This window comes from Podarcis muralis, chromosome 2 (assembly GCF_964188315.1).
Source record: "Podarcis muralis chromosome 2, rPodMur119.hap1.1, whole genome shotgun sequence".
NCBI lineage: Eukaryota > Metazoa > Chordata > Lepidosauria > Squamata > Lacertidae > Podarcis > Podarcis muralis.
The window spans coordinates 120,636,162-120,653,829 of record NC_135656.1 but is presented as its reverse complement, the minus strand read 5'-3'; the positions used below and the strand labels follow the sequence as shown (position 1 = coordinate 120,653,829).

General features: G+C 43.8%; 1 protein-coding gene across 1 annotated transcript; it reads right to left on the bottom strand.

Annotated features, from left to right (window-relative positions):
* Positions 1-405: 405 nt before the first annotated feature.
* Positions 406-15,763, bottom strand: LOC114591152 (vomeronasal type-2 receptor 26-like). The gene is made up of 8 exons (XM_077925276.1): positions 15,540-15,763; positions 14,854-15,145; positions 12,779-13,591; positions 11,992-12,219; positions 11,279-11,405; positions 9,948-10,707; positions 1,125-1,395; positions 406-432 (listed from the first exon to the last, which is right to left on the bottom strand). The coding sequence occupies exons 1-8, from the start codon at positions 15,761-15,763 to the stop codon at positions 406-408; spliced, it is 2,742 nt and encodes a 913-aa protein (XP_077781402.1).
* Between the last annotated feature and the right edge of the window lie 1,905 nt (positions 15,764-17,668).

The window sequence follows — 17,668 nt, the reverse complement described above, 5'->3', positions numbered from 1 at the left end:
GAGGGGACCTGTCACATTATCAGGTCAGAACGCATCTTGTCCAGTGGCTAACCAAATGCCTCTGGGAAGCATGCCCTGTCTTGGTTAGGGAGATGCTGTTCAGAGGAGGATCTGGAGCTTAAAGAGTAGGAAGTGGCTCCAACAACCAACACATCCTTCTGTCTTCCACAACTGTATATTTGAATACTGTCTAGCAGGGCATCGGCAGCTGTTCTGGCATCAAAAGCGGCCTCATAGATGCTATAGCCCAGGGAGTGAGCTGGAGTGAGGCATCTGGGGCCTTCAGGGGTCATGGCACCCCACCCTCTTGCTTGATGCAGAATGGGCTATTGCACAGAATGAGAGGCAGAAGCTAAGCAGCTACACAATCCAGAGGAGTGAAGGCACATAAACCTCCATGCTCAGTTAGCTGCCAGACTGCCGCAGGTCTGCCTGAGAAACAAGAAGTGCATAGGAGCAGTGGCGTAGCATGGGGGGTGCAGGGGGGGCCGGCCACACCGGGCGCAACATCTGGGGGTTAGGGTTAGGGGGCGCAAATCCACGGGTTAGGGGGCGCAAATTACTTGCCTTGCCCCGGGTGCTGACAACCCACGCTACGCCACTGCATAGGAGCAAGGGGCTACTTTTAAATAAGACACTACTTAATGGCATAGTGGTTTGATTGTTGGACTAGGACCTTGGAGAACAGGGTTTGCATCCCCACCTTGCCATGAAGCTCAATGGGTAACCCTGGGACAGTCACAATCTCTTAGACTAACCTACCTAAGATACTTTTTATTGCCTGTCCGAGAAGGGGGAGAGGAAGAGGCTGAGGTCTTTCTAAATCAGTTTCAGCTTTCTTAAAATGTGACGTTTGTTCTATGGTCTCACTCGGGCTCAGGATGTTGCTGAACTACAACTCCCATCAGTAACAACAACAACAACAACAACAACAACAATAATTTGTACCCTGCCCATCTGTCTGAGTTTCCCCAGCCACTCTGGGCGGCTTCCAACAAAGATTAAAAATACATTAAAAAATGACTGATGGTCAGGAATGGTTGGCTTTGTAACTGAGAAACATCTGGAGAGACAGCAAAGAGGAATGAAATATAGCTGGTCTCCTCTCCCCATGAAAGTCCTACCTGGGGCATTTTGTAGATGCCCAACATGCTTGAAATCTGGCTGGAGATTTCAGAAGAAGTTGCTTCAAAAACAACCAACACGTCCTTCTGTCTTCCACAACTGTATATTTGAATACTGTCTAGCAGGGCATCGGCAGCTGTTCTGGCATCAAAAGCGGCCTCATAGATGCTATAGCCCAGGGTGACATTGGGTAAAAGCTTAGGATGCTGGTTGATCTCCTGGATGGCAAACAAGGTGGACAGGATTGGCGAGGTGTTAATTGGTGATGGACTGCAAATAAATGAATAAACAAACAATTGTTTCAGCCTCCCACTATCCATTAAATGAAAAAAAAAATAACGTACTCCTTGTTCTATAAGAACATAACAAGATCCTGTTAGTTTTGCATCTAAGGGGTCAAAGTCTGCATCTAGGAAGGAGCAGAGTCTTGTCCAGGTGCTCCAACAAGGAAAGAAGTAGCATTTAGGTGAATTAGGTGAATGTAGCTTAGATGGATTAGATTGGAATAACTATGTACAGGATGAGAAGATATGAAAGAGAGAGATAGCAGTCAATTTGTCTGAAGAGAACTGGCAACAAAATTACAGAGTTTTTAAGGACAGAGTCAACTAAGACCCATAGAATGCAAACAACTGCTAGGTAGTTAGATAAGCAGTGTCCTTGTGTGACACCTGTGCATTAACTAGAAGCTCAGAATAAGGGAATGCATACCCCCCAACATTTCTCAGATGAAAATAAGGATGCTTCTTATTTTCCTTACAACTGAACCTCAGTAAACCCCCCCCCCCAATATTTTCCTCCTTCTACCCCAAAGCATTTTCCATCTGAAGTAGGGCAAGTTCCACCACCACCACAGTAGGACCATTCAAGAGAGTTTGGAGGGAAAGAGGTGGTCTCCTTACTTGCACCCTGATTTTTAAACTCCCATTAAACCCAAAAAATAATAATTGCACAGTGGATTTAGTACATGCAAAACCTTTAGGAGACTTAAGTTAGGCAGATCTGTTGGGAATAGGTATGTGGGGGTGACGTTGTGCAATGGCATTTAATTTAAAAATGCCCTTTCTTCATAAAAATATTTTTAGAAACCAAATTGCCCCATAATGTGTTATCATTAAATGGAGCTATTCAGAATGGGTGTGAGCCGATCAACTGTGCTCTGGGTGCTGCCTTTGTATTAATTAAACTGAAGGTCAAAACAGGGAAAGGGTTCAGAATTAACCTCCCTGTTTGCGGGACACCAGGGGGTCACTAGGTACTTGGGTGCTGATTCTCAATTCCCAAATCTTTTCCCAAAGGCAATAAAGGGGCAAAGGAGGCAGAAGATTTTATATGAGATGGCCAGAAATTAGGCGCTGTCTCTCGCAAATAACAACTATTGTGAATGCAGGATAGGTAATTTAAAAGCCAATTACCGCACAAAATTGTTTCTGGGGCGCCGGGAAAAGTCAGAATAGGAAATTCCAACACCTAGTCTGATTATGACCCCACTAATGAGGTGGTCTCCTGGCCTGTAATAATTCAGTGGATCATGATCCTTTTTCAGATTTAATGGACACTTTGCTTTCAGCATCCCACTGGCTCCATGGGGAATAAGCAGCAGAAATAGCAGCATCAGTAATAGCATCCTGGCTATGCGTGCAGAAGTCAAACACTCTTGTGGCAGCAGTGACATTAGTAGTGCAGCTGGTCTGCTACAGTCGCTTCAGAAGCAAAGGTGGAAAAAGGAAACCTGCCACAGATAGGAGCCCTGCCTGCCCCAAATCTCAAGTCAGGTTTCTGATATTTATGACCCAGTCCTTCTTACAGGCTTGTGACAAGAAGCCACCTCATTCTGCCTGTTCTGATGTTTATGTTATTTGTGGAGTCAAAGGCCATCGTTGGGGAAATCCCTGGACTAGATACATAAATCACCATGATTTTGATAATTATAATGTTAAGAAGTTTCAGCTCCTGTGCTACTCCCTGAAATCAGTGCGTGACTCAATGGGCAGCTGCAGAGCCAGAGCAAAGCATGTTTGTGAGAACTAACAGATGGGGCTGCCATTTTGGGCCCTACTAAACTTGAGCGAACACCAACTTCAATCAAGTCCAAGAAAGTATAGAACAGCTATGATGAATCAAGACTAGCAAGGCAGGGCATGATAGGTAAAGGGACCCCTGACCGTTAGGTCCAGTCGTGGCCGACTCTGGGGTTGTGCCGCTCATCTCGCTTTATTGGCCAAGGGAGCCGGCGTACAGCTTCCAGGTCATGTGGCCAGCAGGACTAAGCCACTTCTGGCGAACCAGAGCAGCGCACGGAAACGCCGTTTACCTTCCCGCCAGAGCTATTTACCTACTTGCACTTTGATGTGCTTTCGAACTGCTAGGTTGGCAGGAGCAGGGACCGAGCCATGGGAGCTTACCCTTTCGCGGGGTTTCGAACCATTGACCTTCTGATCAGCAAGTCCTAGGCTCTGTGGTTTAACCCACAGCGCCACCCGCGTCCCAACTCATGTCCCAAAGGACATGATACAGGTTTATAAATCCATGAATGGTGTGGATAATATGGATAGGAAAAAGTTTTTCTCCCTCCCAGTAATAATACTAGAAGTTTGGACTTCAAGTGGGAACTTAAAACCTGGTCTCCTTGGCCCTCATACCCTGATCCCTACACCACACTGCCTCATAACTATGGAACTCATGGAAGTCCCATGAAGATGAATGTTGGAAGAGTCAGGACAGAGAAAAGGAAGTACTTTTCCACACAGTGCATAGTTAACCTGTAGAATTCATTCCTGCAGGATTCAGTGATGACCATGATCTAGGATAGCTTTGAAAATGGATTGGCCACATTTATTGAGAACAAGGTTATCAATGGCTTGTAGCTTGAGGGCTGTTTTCTTGCCTCCCCTGTCACAGGCAGGATGCCTCTGAATACCCGTTGCTGTGAAACTCAGTGGGAGAGCCTGTTGTTGCGCTTGGGTCTTGCTTGTTGCTTCTCATTGGGGTATCTGGCTGGATTTTGTGAGAGCAGGTAGCTTAAGTAGATGAGCCTTTGATCTGATCCACTGGGGCTCCTTCTATGTCTTTATGGAGGCCTTTGAAAAAAAGCTTATAGAAATTGGTCGTTTCGGTTCTTTCAAGGGTTTTCCACAGGCATAAGGGGATATTTCCATGCAGTGGGAAGTATCCGTGAGCAAGGAAAGCAAGTTGTGTTGGGTGTTCCTTAATACCCATAGCTGAAGTAAAACACTCAGACTCTTTAGGAATGTTCATTGACCAAAGATGAGAGGAAGAAGGAGGATGGATAGCAGCAATGTTCAATATAGGTGACTGGAGATAGTCCTAATCCCTAGGAAGGAGAGGAAGTGATTGTGTCTCTTTCTCACACTTGGATATAAGGCAGAGCACGCAATAGCATGTGAATGAGTCACCACCTGACCAGTGAAATATGGCCATCACCACAACTTCCTGCTGCTGCTGGGGATGCTCCTGTCAATATTTTCATCCCTCCCATTGCAAGGATCACCAGATCATGTTTGCTTTGCTTTCTGTCTGTGAGAAAGGAGGGGGAGGAACTACTCTTACAGACTTCTGTCCCTAGTACATGTGTTGGGTTTTCTTTGATCTGTCTAGAAACAAGATGGCAGCATGAGAGAGCTGTATCTCTCGTACATGTTTGTTATGTCCTTTTATTTGTTTAATCCAGGGGTCTGCAACCTGCGGCTCCGGAGCCGCATGTGGCTCTTTTACACCTTTGCCGCGGCTCCGGGGCGGATACTAGTGAGGGGAGGAGGTGCATTGTGCGCCCCGACACTCCCCACTGTGGCGGGCGCTGTACTGGCTGTGACGTTGTATGGGGGTGGTGCGTGCGTTAGTCACGCACAGTCCCGACGTCACCTTCCCGCCCGCCCGCCCGCCCGCTACATTGTAAGGGGCATGTACGCTGGTCACTGTTTTGAAGGGGAGTGAAGAACACACGCACACACAAAGGTAACTTGTTAATTTAACGTTTATTTCTATGAGGAAGAGTAATTCTGAGGGGTCAAACAAAGAAATAATAAAAGAGTGACAAAAAAGTTATTTTTATAATGACGAGTTTTGCGGCTCCCAGTTTTTTTTTCCTTCGGAAACGGGTCCAAGTGGCTCTTTTTGTCTTAAAGGTTGCAGACCCCTGGTTTAATCAGTAGAAATAAATTAGGTATGCAACAAAACCTCCACGGCTTTGCTTCCGTCCCTCTGCTGCTTTTGAGGTGCTCACAATAGCAAATGTGAGTCGACTGCACCAGGACCTATTCCTCGGGAATGCTGTGCTGCTGTTCCTGTGTTCCTGTAATCGGAAGGTCGGAAAAGGTGCTCCCGACACCCAGCCCATAGAGGCGCTGAAGATGTGGGCTGTACATGGGTGTATGGAAAGCTCCTTCCCTGAGTTGGGTTAGTTGTGAGGCTATAGACACCTGCATTTCCACATAATTTTCCTTGACCATTTGGCTACATGACATGAGTGCATACAGTCAGGATGGGGGTGGGGGTGGGGCAAGATTTGACCAAAGAAAGCAAGTTGCTTGCTCTCCAGGGAAGGACAGTGTTATTTTACATGCTCCATCATACCCAAAGCTGAAGTTAAACATTCTGAATCTTGGGGGGGGGGGTGTTTCTTGACCTAAGATCAGAGGCAAAAGGCAGATGCTGAGCAGCAACGTTCAAGTTTAGATGGCTAGAGATACTCCTGGTCCCTCGGAAGGAGAGGAAGGGATTGCACATCTTTCTGACACCAGGATGTATAGCATAGAACATAACCATGCACTGGCATGTGATTCAGTCACCGCCTGACCAGAGCAATATGGCCATCACCACACCTTCCTCCTGCTGCTGTGGATGGTGGGGTGGGGTGGGCAAGTTGGGAGGCTTTAGACACCCAACTTGTCACTTCTTTCTAAGAAGGAGGATGTTGCAGGGACCTATGCTTGGCTGGAGAACCACATTGCAAATCTCAGATAAGGTTGAATTTTGAAAGATGGTGCATTTTGGTTCATGCATTGCTCCTGAAAGACCATGTGATGATGATGATGACTAAGCTAAGTCTAGGTATTATTGCTACTGTATACAGTGGTGCCTCGGAAGACGAAATTAATTCGTTCTGCAGGTTTTGTCGTCTTGCGATTTTTTCCGTCTTGCGAAGCACGATGTCGGGAAAGTTTTGGAAAAGCTTCAAAAATCACCAAAGTCTTTAAAAACCTCAAACAAGGCAACCACACTGCGTTCTATGAGTTGCACCTCGAAGTCAAGTCGCAACTGTATTAACGGTGTTAAGAAAAAGGAAACAAACTTGCAAGACGTTTCCGTCTTGCGAAGCAAGCCCATAGGGAAAATCGTCTTGCGAAGCAGCTCAAAAAACAAAAAACCCTTTCGTCTAGCGAGTTTTTTGTCTTGCGAGGCATTCGTCTTGCGAGGTACCATCCAATTGGTTGGGTTGTATCCTAAACCTGAACTTCTATTAGCACATGTGTGTATCCCATGGCTTATCTCTGTGTTAGAGACTTTGAACAGAGGGGGCTCCTAAACAAGCAACAATCTATATATCCCAGGACTCTTTGGAGGGAGTTATGAATATTAAAGAGGTATACATTTATGGAGTGGAGATGACCCCAGGAGATTGCTCCTTCCCTGGAAGAATTTCCATCATACAGAATTGGGCAGAGAAAGACAGTTATTATATATGTTATTCATAGGGTCCAGTATATCATGATTCATCAAACATTTAAGAAGAGTGTGTTCAACTGCAGCTGTTTGTGGACTTTGAAGCAAATTCTTGAAAATGCAGGACCTTCTGAAGGGACCCTCATTTCTTGCAAATGAGGTTTCAGCTGCTGAGGTTCTATTGCTCTTTGAACCACATTAAGCCTTGAAAGACAAGGTTGATTTACACCAGTCCATGTCAGTGAAATGGAGATCTTCATTAACAAGTCCATCAAATTATAAGCGAGATATGGCTGTGTAGGGCTTCTCTGAAAGGCTATTCCAGCATCTTTATGCATTCACTTTCATCATTTATCACAATTTTACAATTTTATCTTTTATTTATACTTATTTGATTCCATGCATGGAATGAACAAGTTATGGAATGAACAAGGTCTGAGCCCAAATTGAGATGGAACGTACGACGCGACGGCGCATCTGCGCGTGCGTGGGTCACGTTTTGCCACTTCTGCGCATGTGCGTGACATCATTTTGAGCGTCTGCGCATGCGCGCGCGGCAAAACCTGGAAGTAATACGCTCTGTTACTTCCGGGTTGCCATGGAGCACAACCTGAAAGCACTCAACCTGAAGCACATTCAACTCAAGGTATGTATTAGGATGCTAAGTGAGAAGGCAGCACAAATGATGTTTCTGGTTAGCAGAAGCCTAAAGGTCCTCATGAACCTCTCTCCATTGTTGATATCTGGAGCAACGAGGCCAATCCACATCCAACTGAAATGCAGGAGCAGTTGGACTATCCCCAGATACTGATGTTTTTCTTTGGGGACCATTAGGTAGACAAAAGGGAACTGAGTTTTATCCTTAAAAGCATCAGAAACAAAACCATAACTGACCTACTAAAGAACAGAAGAGATTAGTGCCATTTCCCCCAACAAAATCCCGAATGCAAAACTTTGTCCTTTCTTGAAAGAGAACTTTTCTGTTATATGGGAGAGAATAAATGGCCGTTTGATGAAGCTAGGCATCCTTCCTCTACTGAGCTTAGCTGAATCTCTGTTAGCTGTTTGGTCGCAGTAACCTGCTTGTCGTGGGTTGTTTTTGTTTTGTGCTATGTACTGTTGGCAATTTTGATTTTTCTGTTATACTGTGTTCATTGAAGTAGTTGTACTACTAGGTACATCACTTGTATAAATATTTCCCCAGCCCCATGGAACATTTCTTTCATTCATTCATTCATTCATTCATTCATTCATTTATTGTTGTTGTTGTTTTAAAGTTTTACTCCAGTTACAAAAGTACACACATCGTCTTTCTTCATATCATACATTACTTTCTATAGATCAGTTATATTTGATGAAGGTTTTAATGTTGTCTATTATATAAGGTTGGGGGAGAAGAGAGGTAGGGAGAGAGAGAAGGGAGGAGAGAAGTGGGGTAGTAAACTTCCATTCTTCTACATAGTGTATGTGTGAGGTTTTGTATCAGCATCACATGGGTACTACACAACACAGACCTTAACACCACCATACACTTACAACTGAGCTTTGCAAGGACATCTGCAATATTCAGGCAATTGAGCATCATGTGTAGACACATCTGTGGCTGAGAGACCCTACTGTCCACTTCAAGCTAAATTATCCAGTTATTTTTCACAAAACTAATGATCTTTTGAGTATTTATATAGCAAATAAGGATACATTAGGCATGTAAACCTCAAGTCTTGCCTTTACTGTAAATTTCACGTACTCTTTTCTCTTGTGTTTCTTTATCCTGAGCTCCCAGAGTTTGTCTCAAAGCTTATGACACTTCACTGCTCTATCATGTACCCTTTTAATTTCACCACTTTAGTCTTTCATATTTACATTATATCTCATGTGGCACTAGCTTTTATCACTTCATTATTTGTAATTTCTGTTTGCAATCTCCTACATGAATGTTGACAAGTTCCTCAAAGACCGTTCTCCATGATCCACACCATTTATACCTGTGGGATCTTGTAGAATTAGCTAAAGCTCATCCACACTTCTCCTTGTCTCACTGCTTTCCACTGGGGAACAGCACAAATTGCTGTTTTTCCGATATAGAAGGAGAGAACAGGTTTTCTGTGGGAAAGGAGGAGGGCATGGGGGAAATGGTTCAGATCCGTGCCTAAAAAGGGTAGATCAAGTGAGAAACAGCTCCGACTCATGGACAAGCCCAGAATCTCCTGAATCAACTTTGTTAAGAGAAGGTTGAGGGCTCTTCCTATCTTAGAAGCAGGAATGACATTTTCACATCTCTCCAAAGAAACTGCAAGAATATTCAGGATTTTTCCTTCCCTCCTGATATTCATACCTCTGGGGATTTTGTAGATGCTTGACGGTTGAAATATCCTTGGATTATTTCCAAATAACCCGGCAAAGCAAAATAAGGACTAGACAAACTGATTTGAAAGGTGCAAATCTATTTTAATAACTTGCTAATATCTCCTTGCATATTTTTAAATTATCCAGTATATTTCGGGCATGACTCATGCCTATTGTGTGGCAACTACTTTAAAAATGTTTTGCACCTTGTGCCACATGAAGAATACCCATGGCACCAATAATCAATGTGACTCTCCTGATATGCACAGCAGGAAATAAAGAGAAACCAATGGAATGTGTTTCTTTTAAAAAAAATTTGAAAAACAACGCACAAGCAATTTATTTGTAATACTATCTAATAAATTTTTATTTTCTTAATGAACAGCATTCATTATTATTAAATTGCGGTAAGGATTTCTTATTAGGCAAAATATACAAACCGTCTTCAGAAAAGAATTCATAAATAAGGTTAACAGGAGAAAAATGAACAGTGGTAAGGATGGAATATGATTCAAAAAACAATTTTGTATTCTGATTTCCACAACAATAGCTTTTAAGGAGCTACATTCCCAACTCATGTGTCCTGCCTTTATTGCTACCATGCTGGCTATCAATTGCAAAAACCAAAAACATATTTTAGGAATCAGGTGCCATATTAAGTCTTTGTAGTCAGGTGCTCCTTTGTATTCAGAGTAGGCTGGAGTACAATAATGTAGCACTTGGGAAGGAAGATGCAGCCCAGAAGCCCAGCACTGGAGGCCAGCATAGAGAAGACCTGCAAGGCCACCATGTACTTCCCCTTGGTGCTCAGGTAGGTGGGCACAAAGGACACCCAAACACTGCAGAAGACCAACATGCTGAAGGTGATCAGCTTGGCTTCATTGAAGGCCCCGGGCAGATTCCTAGCTAGGAAAGCCACTGTGAAGCAGATGGCAGCCAGGAAGCCCATGTAGCCAAGGACAGTGTAAAACATGGCAACAGATCCTTCATTGCATTGCAGGATGATCTCTCCAGCCTGGGAGTGCATGTCAGAGTCTGAGAATGGAGGAAAGGTACCCAGCCAGATGACACAGATGAGAATTTGGATACTGGAACAGGAAATGACAATGGAATTAGCCAGCCTCTTTCCCAGCCATCTCCTCACCCTGTTTCCTGGCTTAGTGGCCAGGAAGGCCAACACAACGGTAATAGTTTTTGCCAACAAAGAAGAGACAGCAACTGAGAAGATGATGCCAAAGGCCGTCTGCCTGACAAGGCAGGTCACTTTCCTTGGCCGGCCTATAAACAGAAAGGAGGACAAAAAGGAAAGGAGGAGGGAGACAAGGAGGATGTAGGAAAGGTCCCTGTTGTTGGCTTTGACTAGGGGAGTGTCAAGATATTTAATGAATATTCCTAAAACAAGGCCTGTGATTAAGGCCAAAAGCAGGGCAGTGGAAGCCAAGAGGGTCCCCAGATATTCATCATAGGACAGGAAGGTGATAATCTTGGGGATGCATTGATCTCTGTCTTTGTTGGAGTATTGATCTTCTGGACATTTGGTGCAGTGGTCTGCATCTGGAAAAAGAAGAGTGTCTGCATGAACATTTTCCTGTAGACTAGCAAAAAAAGCAGGTCAGTTTTGAATCCAGCCAACTCCCACAAATGGAAACAGTGATGGGACTTACTATTTCTGCTAATCAACACAGAGAGTTGGTCCTTTCTGTGTAGGTCCCTCGTGCTGATAACCTCTTATTTACCTCCCAAGGAAGAGCTTCAAGAAGTTCCAAGTTCTTAATTGCAGCTACATCTGATCTCACCCCTAACACCAGGTGTTGTCAAATGGGTGTAATTTACAGGAAAAAAGTTCATTAGAGGAACATGGACTGAAACTCTGGTCTTCCCAGTACAAACCAAACATCCTAGTTACTTTGTCAGCCACACTGACTGGTTCAAGGGAGCCTACCAGATGTAGCAACACGGCCTAATTCATACATACTCAAGGCTGTCTCAATGGTACCTGGAAAGCTTTTTAAGACTATGTAAATCACTGTTGAAACTTTATTAAGTTCAGCCATAAGATTATACTTGAATATTCCTCAACCAAGGACATATATTATTGTACTTTTTGCTACACAAAGTCTCCTACCTTCCTGAGTGGAGATCATCCCTTCTGCACATGGAGCACAACCATGGCAGCAAATTGGTTTCCCTTCCTGAACCTTCTTGGCATATCCAGGGCAACAGCTTTTGGTACACCTGGACTGAGGAAGGGTCTGACCAAAAAGAGAGAAAGCATCAATGAAACACTGTTGACAAGTGACTTCTGGGCCAGTGTACAGTCTCAGTCTATGTGGAATAGACACGGCTTTAGTGTATGTGCTTTTTTGACCCATGGGACAAAACAGAGGGTCATAGTCCTTGGGACACAGTTGAAGCAGAAATAGACAATAACAGAGAATTACATGGAGACTGTATTGGCCTTGGGTTTAGGAGTCAGAGCTATCTATCATTATTACAAAGTTCTAGGAAACACAGTACAAATCTGCAGTCATGGAAACCGTTTACAATAACAAAATCCAGAGAAACAAACAAGCTGAAACAGAAAGGTATTTGGAGCAGCCGTCTTGTGCTCAATTCTGAAGTCTGGCATGCTTCCTGCCCACTGCAAACGCCATGCCCCAGTCATAAGCCAACCTGCTTCTCCATTTTCATGTTTCTTATTTTGACTTTCCTCCATTCATCTCCTCCCCCGTTTTGTGTTAGCCCATTAATTGGATAGGCATAAGTTATACTGTTGTTTCCCCCAACAGAGAATCAGAGCTCAACATATCTCTAAAAGGGAATGGAATGCAACCAAACCTGGTTGAAAAGCCTGGACCACACAAGAGCCTCTTGGTCAATGGTGAATTTTGGGCCTGAGGATCCCTGACTGCTTATGCTCCCAAATTTCATGGCACCAAAGGACTTGTTGGGAAATGGCACCCAGTTCACAACGTCAGATTTGACTGTCAACTGCCCATTCTCATCCAAATACACTCCTTCCATGGAAGTATTGTAAAACTGAGAGCTGCCCAGGAAATGGTGAAACTAGAGTAGCAAAGAAAACATGCACATTTTTTAAAATAGAAAACCATCTGAATAACTTGGCCTAATTAATGAAGGTGTTAGTAAAGACTGACACAGGATGTGTTTTTGGGCAATGGATCTGTGGCCCATTGTTTCTGCTCCATCCTTTTGGGACAGATTAAAGCCATGAGATGCGTAAGTTTCATTCCACACTCAAGGAAGAATTCTGCATGCATAACCTTCCTATTTGTCAAAGTAAGGTTGTTGGGAGTGGTGCGTAGACATTAGCTTCCTTGCTACTAACTGCAGGAAGCCTTGCTGAGGGATCATGTGTCAAAGCGGAGGCAGATTGTCTTCTCAACAGCAAAATTAGGATGTGGCTAACAGTACAGTTAATGGAGGAAGCTGAGCCAGTGTTGAGGAGAACCCGATTTAACCCGATAGTGGACTTCATGGTACTGATCCCTGTTATCAGCAGATCGGTTGAGACCACTGCAGTAATCAACAACAAAAACAAAAGCAACTGGCTTTGAACAGCTGTCCTGGTCAGCAGAGATATTGGTGAGGTAAAAAGGAATACCTGCCCAGACTGTATCCTTTGATATTTCAGCCTGTTTTTAACCTTCGCCACCATTTGATTTGATGTGGATGACAGCGCAGCCCTTATGGCCCGTGCCAGAGCAAGGACAAGGTAGTATATACTGTAGTTATCCAGAGACAGGGTGTTCTCAATTACTTTGTCAGGCAAGGACTCCAGAATGTCGTTTTCCCTGCACCTTTTCCTTCCTTTGACAGACAGTATGTGCTTTGAATATGAACACTTAAATGATTTCTCCCCAAACTGCAATATAGGATATAAAAACGTGCCATCATTATCATAGTTTGGCCTTCTTTTAATACGAGTTAAGAAAGAGAAAAACCCATGGATGTGCAGGGGAGAGAGAATATTGTAAGACAAGTTCCCAGTGATGTTCCACAAAGCTGTTGTGATCCAGATTTTCCCCACAATGGGTCTTACATGCTTTTCAACTATGAATTGCAAAATAGATATTGAACTATAGAAGTAACGATTCTCCCCATAGTAGACTAATACATTGACTTTGTTCCACATGAAAAATGTTTTGGAAGGTGACGGTATTTCCATATTCTGTACTGGGATGCTTAGTGAGAAGGCAGCACAAATTGTGTTCCTGGTTAGCAGGGGCTTCAAGGTCCTCATGAACCTCTCTCCATTGTTGGTGTCTGGAGCAACAACGCCAATCCAAGTCCACTTGAAGTGCAGGAGAAGTTGGATTATCCCCAGATACTGATGCTCTTCTTTGGGGACCATTCGGTAGACAAAAGGGAACTGAGTTTTATCATTAAGAGTATCAGAAACAAAACCGTAACTGACCTAGTAAAGAACAGAAGAGATTATTGCCTACAGAATCCCAAACATAGTACTTTATATTGGCCTGAATGATAACTTTTCTCTGACATTGAAAACAATATCCCAGGGGAGCTTAACAATATACCATATTTCATTGTTTGCTTTCAAAAAAAGGTGACAGAGTCTTTGCAATGGGTTGTGTTTGCCCTGATGGCATTTTTGTTATTGCTGTTACAACATGTTTCTTGTAGCAAATTTATCTAATTGTATTATATGATTTAATCATTATTTATTCATTAAATTATCAAAATGTATGAAAAATGTTGTTGTTGTTTAGTCGTTTAGTCGTGTCCGACTCTTCGTGACCCCATGGACCAGAGCACGCCAGGCACCTCTGTCCTCCACTACCTCCCGCAGTTTGGTCAAACTAATGCTGGTAACCTCGAAAACATGAAAAAGGAAAAAGCTCACACAAAATCACAATGAACATTTGTAGCTCACATTAGACCTATAATAGCTAAAGTATCGATTCTCCACACGAGTCAGTTTCGTGTTTGGAAACTGGTCAAATTTATTTTTACTAGACATTATATTTCAGATCTTTCTAGGCATTCCTTGAAGTATTGCAAAACTCAACAGTTATCCCATGGCCCCAGGACTGGCTCCGTTTAACTTGTATAGACACAATAGGTAGCAAATTAGGTAGCAAACCAAGTATTTTGCCTCATGTTTATTGAATGATTCCTTTTGCATAATTGTTCTTGTATATCACACATGGCACTAGCTTTTATTACTTATTTATTGTTATTTCAGTTTTGATGGCTAGGAATCCACATAACTGAAATATTCCATTATCCTGCATGAATTTTGACAATTTCCTCCAAGACCCTTCTCCATGATTCACACCATTTATACCTGTGGGATCTTGAAGACTCAACTAAGGGCTTATCCACACTTCCCCATGTCCCATTGCTTTCCTTGGGCAAAATCACAGATTGGTGCTTTTTTCTGGTTTAGAGGGGAAGAACAGATTTTCTGTGGGAAAGGAGTAGGATAAGGGGGAAATTCTCAGATCCATGCCAAAAAACCACAGGGCAAATGGAAAGCCACTCAAACCTTTGCTTTCGAAGTGTAGATGGGTCCAGAGTCTCCTGAGTCATCTTTGCTAACAGGTGGTTGAGGGCAAATTCTCCTTCTGCCTTAGAATCATGAACAACATTTTCACATCTTTCCAAAGAAATTGCAACAACATTCTGGGACTTTTCCTTCCCTCCTGACATTCATACCTGTGGGGTTTTGTAGATGCTTGACATGGTGGAAATATATTTGGATGTGTCAGTGTCAGTCCCTTCAGTAACAGCCAATACCTTATTCCATGGACCACAATAATAGTTTGGGATGTTTGCCTGCCCAGGGCAGAGCAGGTCCACCATGGCACCAGAAGTCATTCTGGCATCATAATAGTTGTCATAGATGTCATAGCCCAGGGTGAGGTTGGCGGAAAGCCTGTGGTTCTGATTTACCTCCCGAACGGCAAACAAGAAGGACAGGATATGCCAGTAGGCCCGGACTCCTCTCCTGGAAAAAAGTGTGTTATCATCTTGACATTCTTTCCACACAAAGACCAGATTGTGTCATCCTTACCTGTGACAGGGGGCAAAAATCATGAGATGCTTCTGCAGCATCTGTACACCTGAGATCCATAAACCGCTTCCTGCCCAAATCTTAGAAGAACGGGCTATTCTAAAGCAAAGGTCTCACTAGTGTGGGTGAAAGCACACAGTTTGCAGTAGATGACTTTCTGACATTCAAAACAAATCTGACCATTTCCCTCCAAAAGGATGAAATGGAAGACATGATTTACCAAGCAAAAGTACCAGAAATGAGGATAGCAGACATCAACATTTGGTCTCGATGAGGTCACATTCAGTTTGCATAAAGCTTTTACAACAGTAGGCACAAAAGGACTTACCCATAAACTCTGGTAAAGGGAGGCTCATTGAAGACGCTTGGCTTGAACACAACAGGTACTGCAGATACAACCCCGCTGATGTGGTAGTCTCCTGGCCTGAACCAGTTCAAGGGTTCATTTGGATCCCTTATCAAAGTCAATGGGCATTTTGCTTTTGGCACCCCAGATTTTACTTCAGGTAGTAGCAACTGCAACCACAGCAGAAGCGGAAGAAGTCGACACATTCTGGGTCTGCTTGCTACCCCTCCCTTCCTATAGGCTGCTATCGGCAACAGATCTATCAAAGTACAAGCCACCAAAAGCCCAGCTGCCATGATGTAATCAAAGAGAGTATACGTGGCTTGAGAGACAGCAAGGGTTCATTTGAGCCTCACAAAGGCAGCATAGGTTGCCCACTCTTGGGGACCCAGGAGAGAGGTATTTATGTCCACGTTCCTTCAGGCAAAGTTTGTAGAACTTACATTACGTTTCTTGTGATTGGACTCTAATATGACCTTATTTCAAGGGTGCTGGTGGGGAGTCTCTTGAGCTTTGGTAAGAAGAGGAGTAAATCACCATTATTTTAAATAATTGTGAGGGAGAGGATTGCCTCTGCAGCCTCCTGGACTCTCCTGGTGGCTCCAGGTGCAGAGCAGGAGAAAAACATGTTTCTGTGAACTTGTCGTTGTAGTTCTACATTGTGACATGGGTCAGAAATCGGGCAGTGGAGCTTGGCACGACCTATCCCAGTGTCTCTGAAAGAGTCAGCCAAGGACCATCAGTGGACATCAGTTCCACAGCCCAACCAGTACCTCCTGACTCCCCCATCTGTGACCATGCATAGTCCCTTTGCCTAGACCAGTGGCAGTACTGCCAGTTTAAAGTATGCCGAATACAGGTTTCTAGGAGATAAGGAAGTTGAAGGGGGAGGGATAGAGAAGGAAGGGATGTTCCACTCTTCTGAAGGCCTAGGGCAAGAGAATGTGTTGCGTGAAATTAGGCTGAGTGATGTAAGGTTAATATCTTAAATCGTCATCCTTAGAACCTGGCAATAGAGAGGAAAGAGATAAGAGAGGAGAACTGTTATAGGAGGAGAAAGTGAATGTAAAAGGAGTGGGGAGGAAGGATGGCAGTTTTTGGAGGAATATGATAGAAGCTGTGATGGGAGGAGGGAAGATGAAATGAGAGAAGACAAGTAAAATGAGAAGTTTGGGGGTATATAGAATAAAAAGCAGGATATCAATCTCTGCATTCACGGCATTTGAAAGGAGAAATGAAGAGAAATGAAGTACTGAATGAACATTTGGGGAGGGACCATGGCTCTGGGCTTAGACTCTTAGAGTGCATGATTTGCATGCAGAACACTCCGTGTCTCATCCCCATAATTTCCAGGTACGGCTGGAAAAGGGCTCCTGCCTGGAAGTCTGGAGAGCCACTCCCAATCATTGTGGACCAGGGATCTCCAATGCTCCTGATGTTTTTGGACTTGGGTGCAGAGACCCATGGTTGGACAGTGTTCTCGAAGCTACCATAATGAGTCTGACCAAACTGCGGGAGGCAGTGGAAGACAGGAGTGCCTGGCGTGCTCTGGTCCAGGGGGTCACGAAGAGTCGGACATGACTAAACGACTAAACAACAACAAGCAGAGACCCAACATTTCCCACACTTTGATCCTCTGTGTGTAAATGGTCCAAAGAAATGGCCTCATGTTTCATCAGTTCATTGTAAAATTGCATATCATTATATATACCGTATTTTTTGCTCTATAAGACTCACTTTTTCCCTCCTAAAAAGTAAGGGGAAATGTGTGTGCGTCTTATGGAGCGAATGCAGGCTGCGCAGCTATCCCAGAAGCCAGAACAGCAAGAGGGATTGTTGCTTTCACTGCGCAGCGATCCCTCTTGCTGTTCTGGCTTCTGAGATTCAGAATATTTCCCCCCCTTATTTTCCTCCTCCAAAAACTAGGTGCGTCTTGTGGTCTGGTGAGTCTTATAGAGCGAAAAATACGGTATATAATTGCTCCCTTCTGTTGTTGTTGTGTTGTTGTTGTTGTTGTTTTATTATTATCATATATATATTATTCAAAGGGACGTTGGTGGCGCTGTGGGTTAAACAACAGTGTCTAGGACTTGCCAATAGAAGGTCGGGGG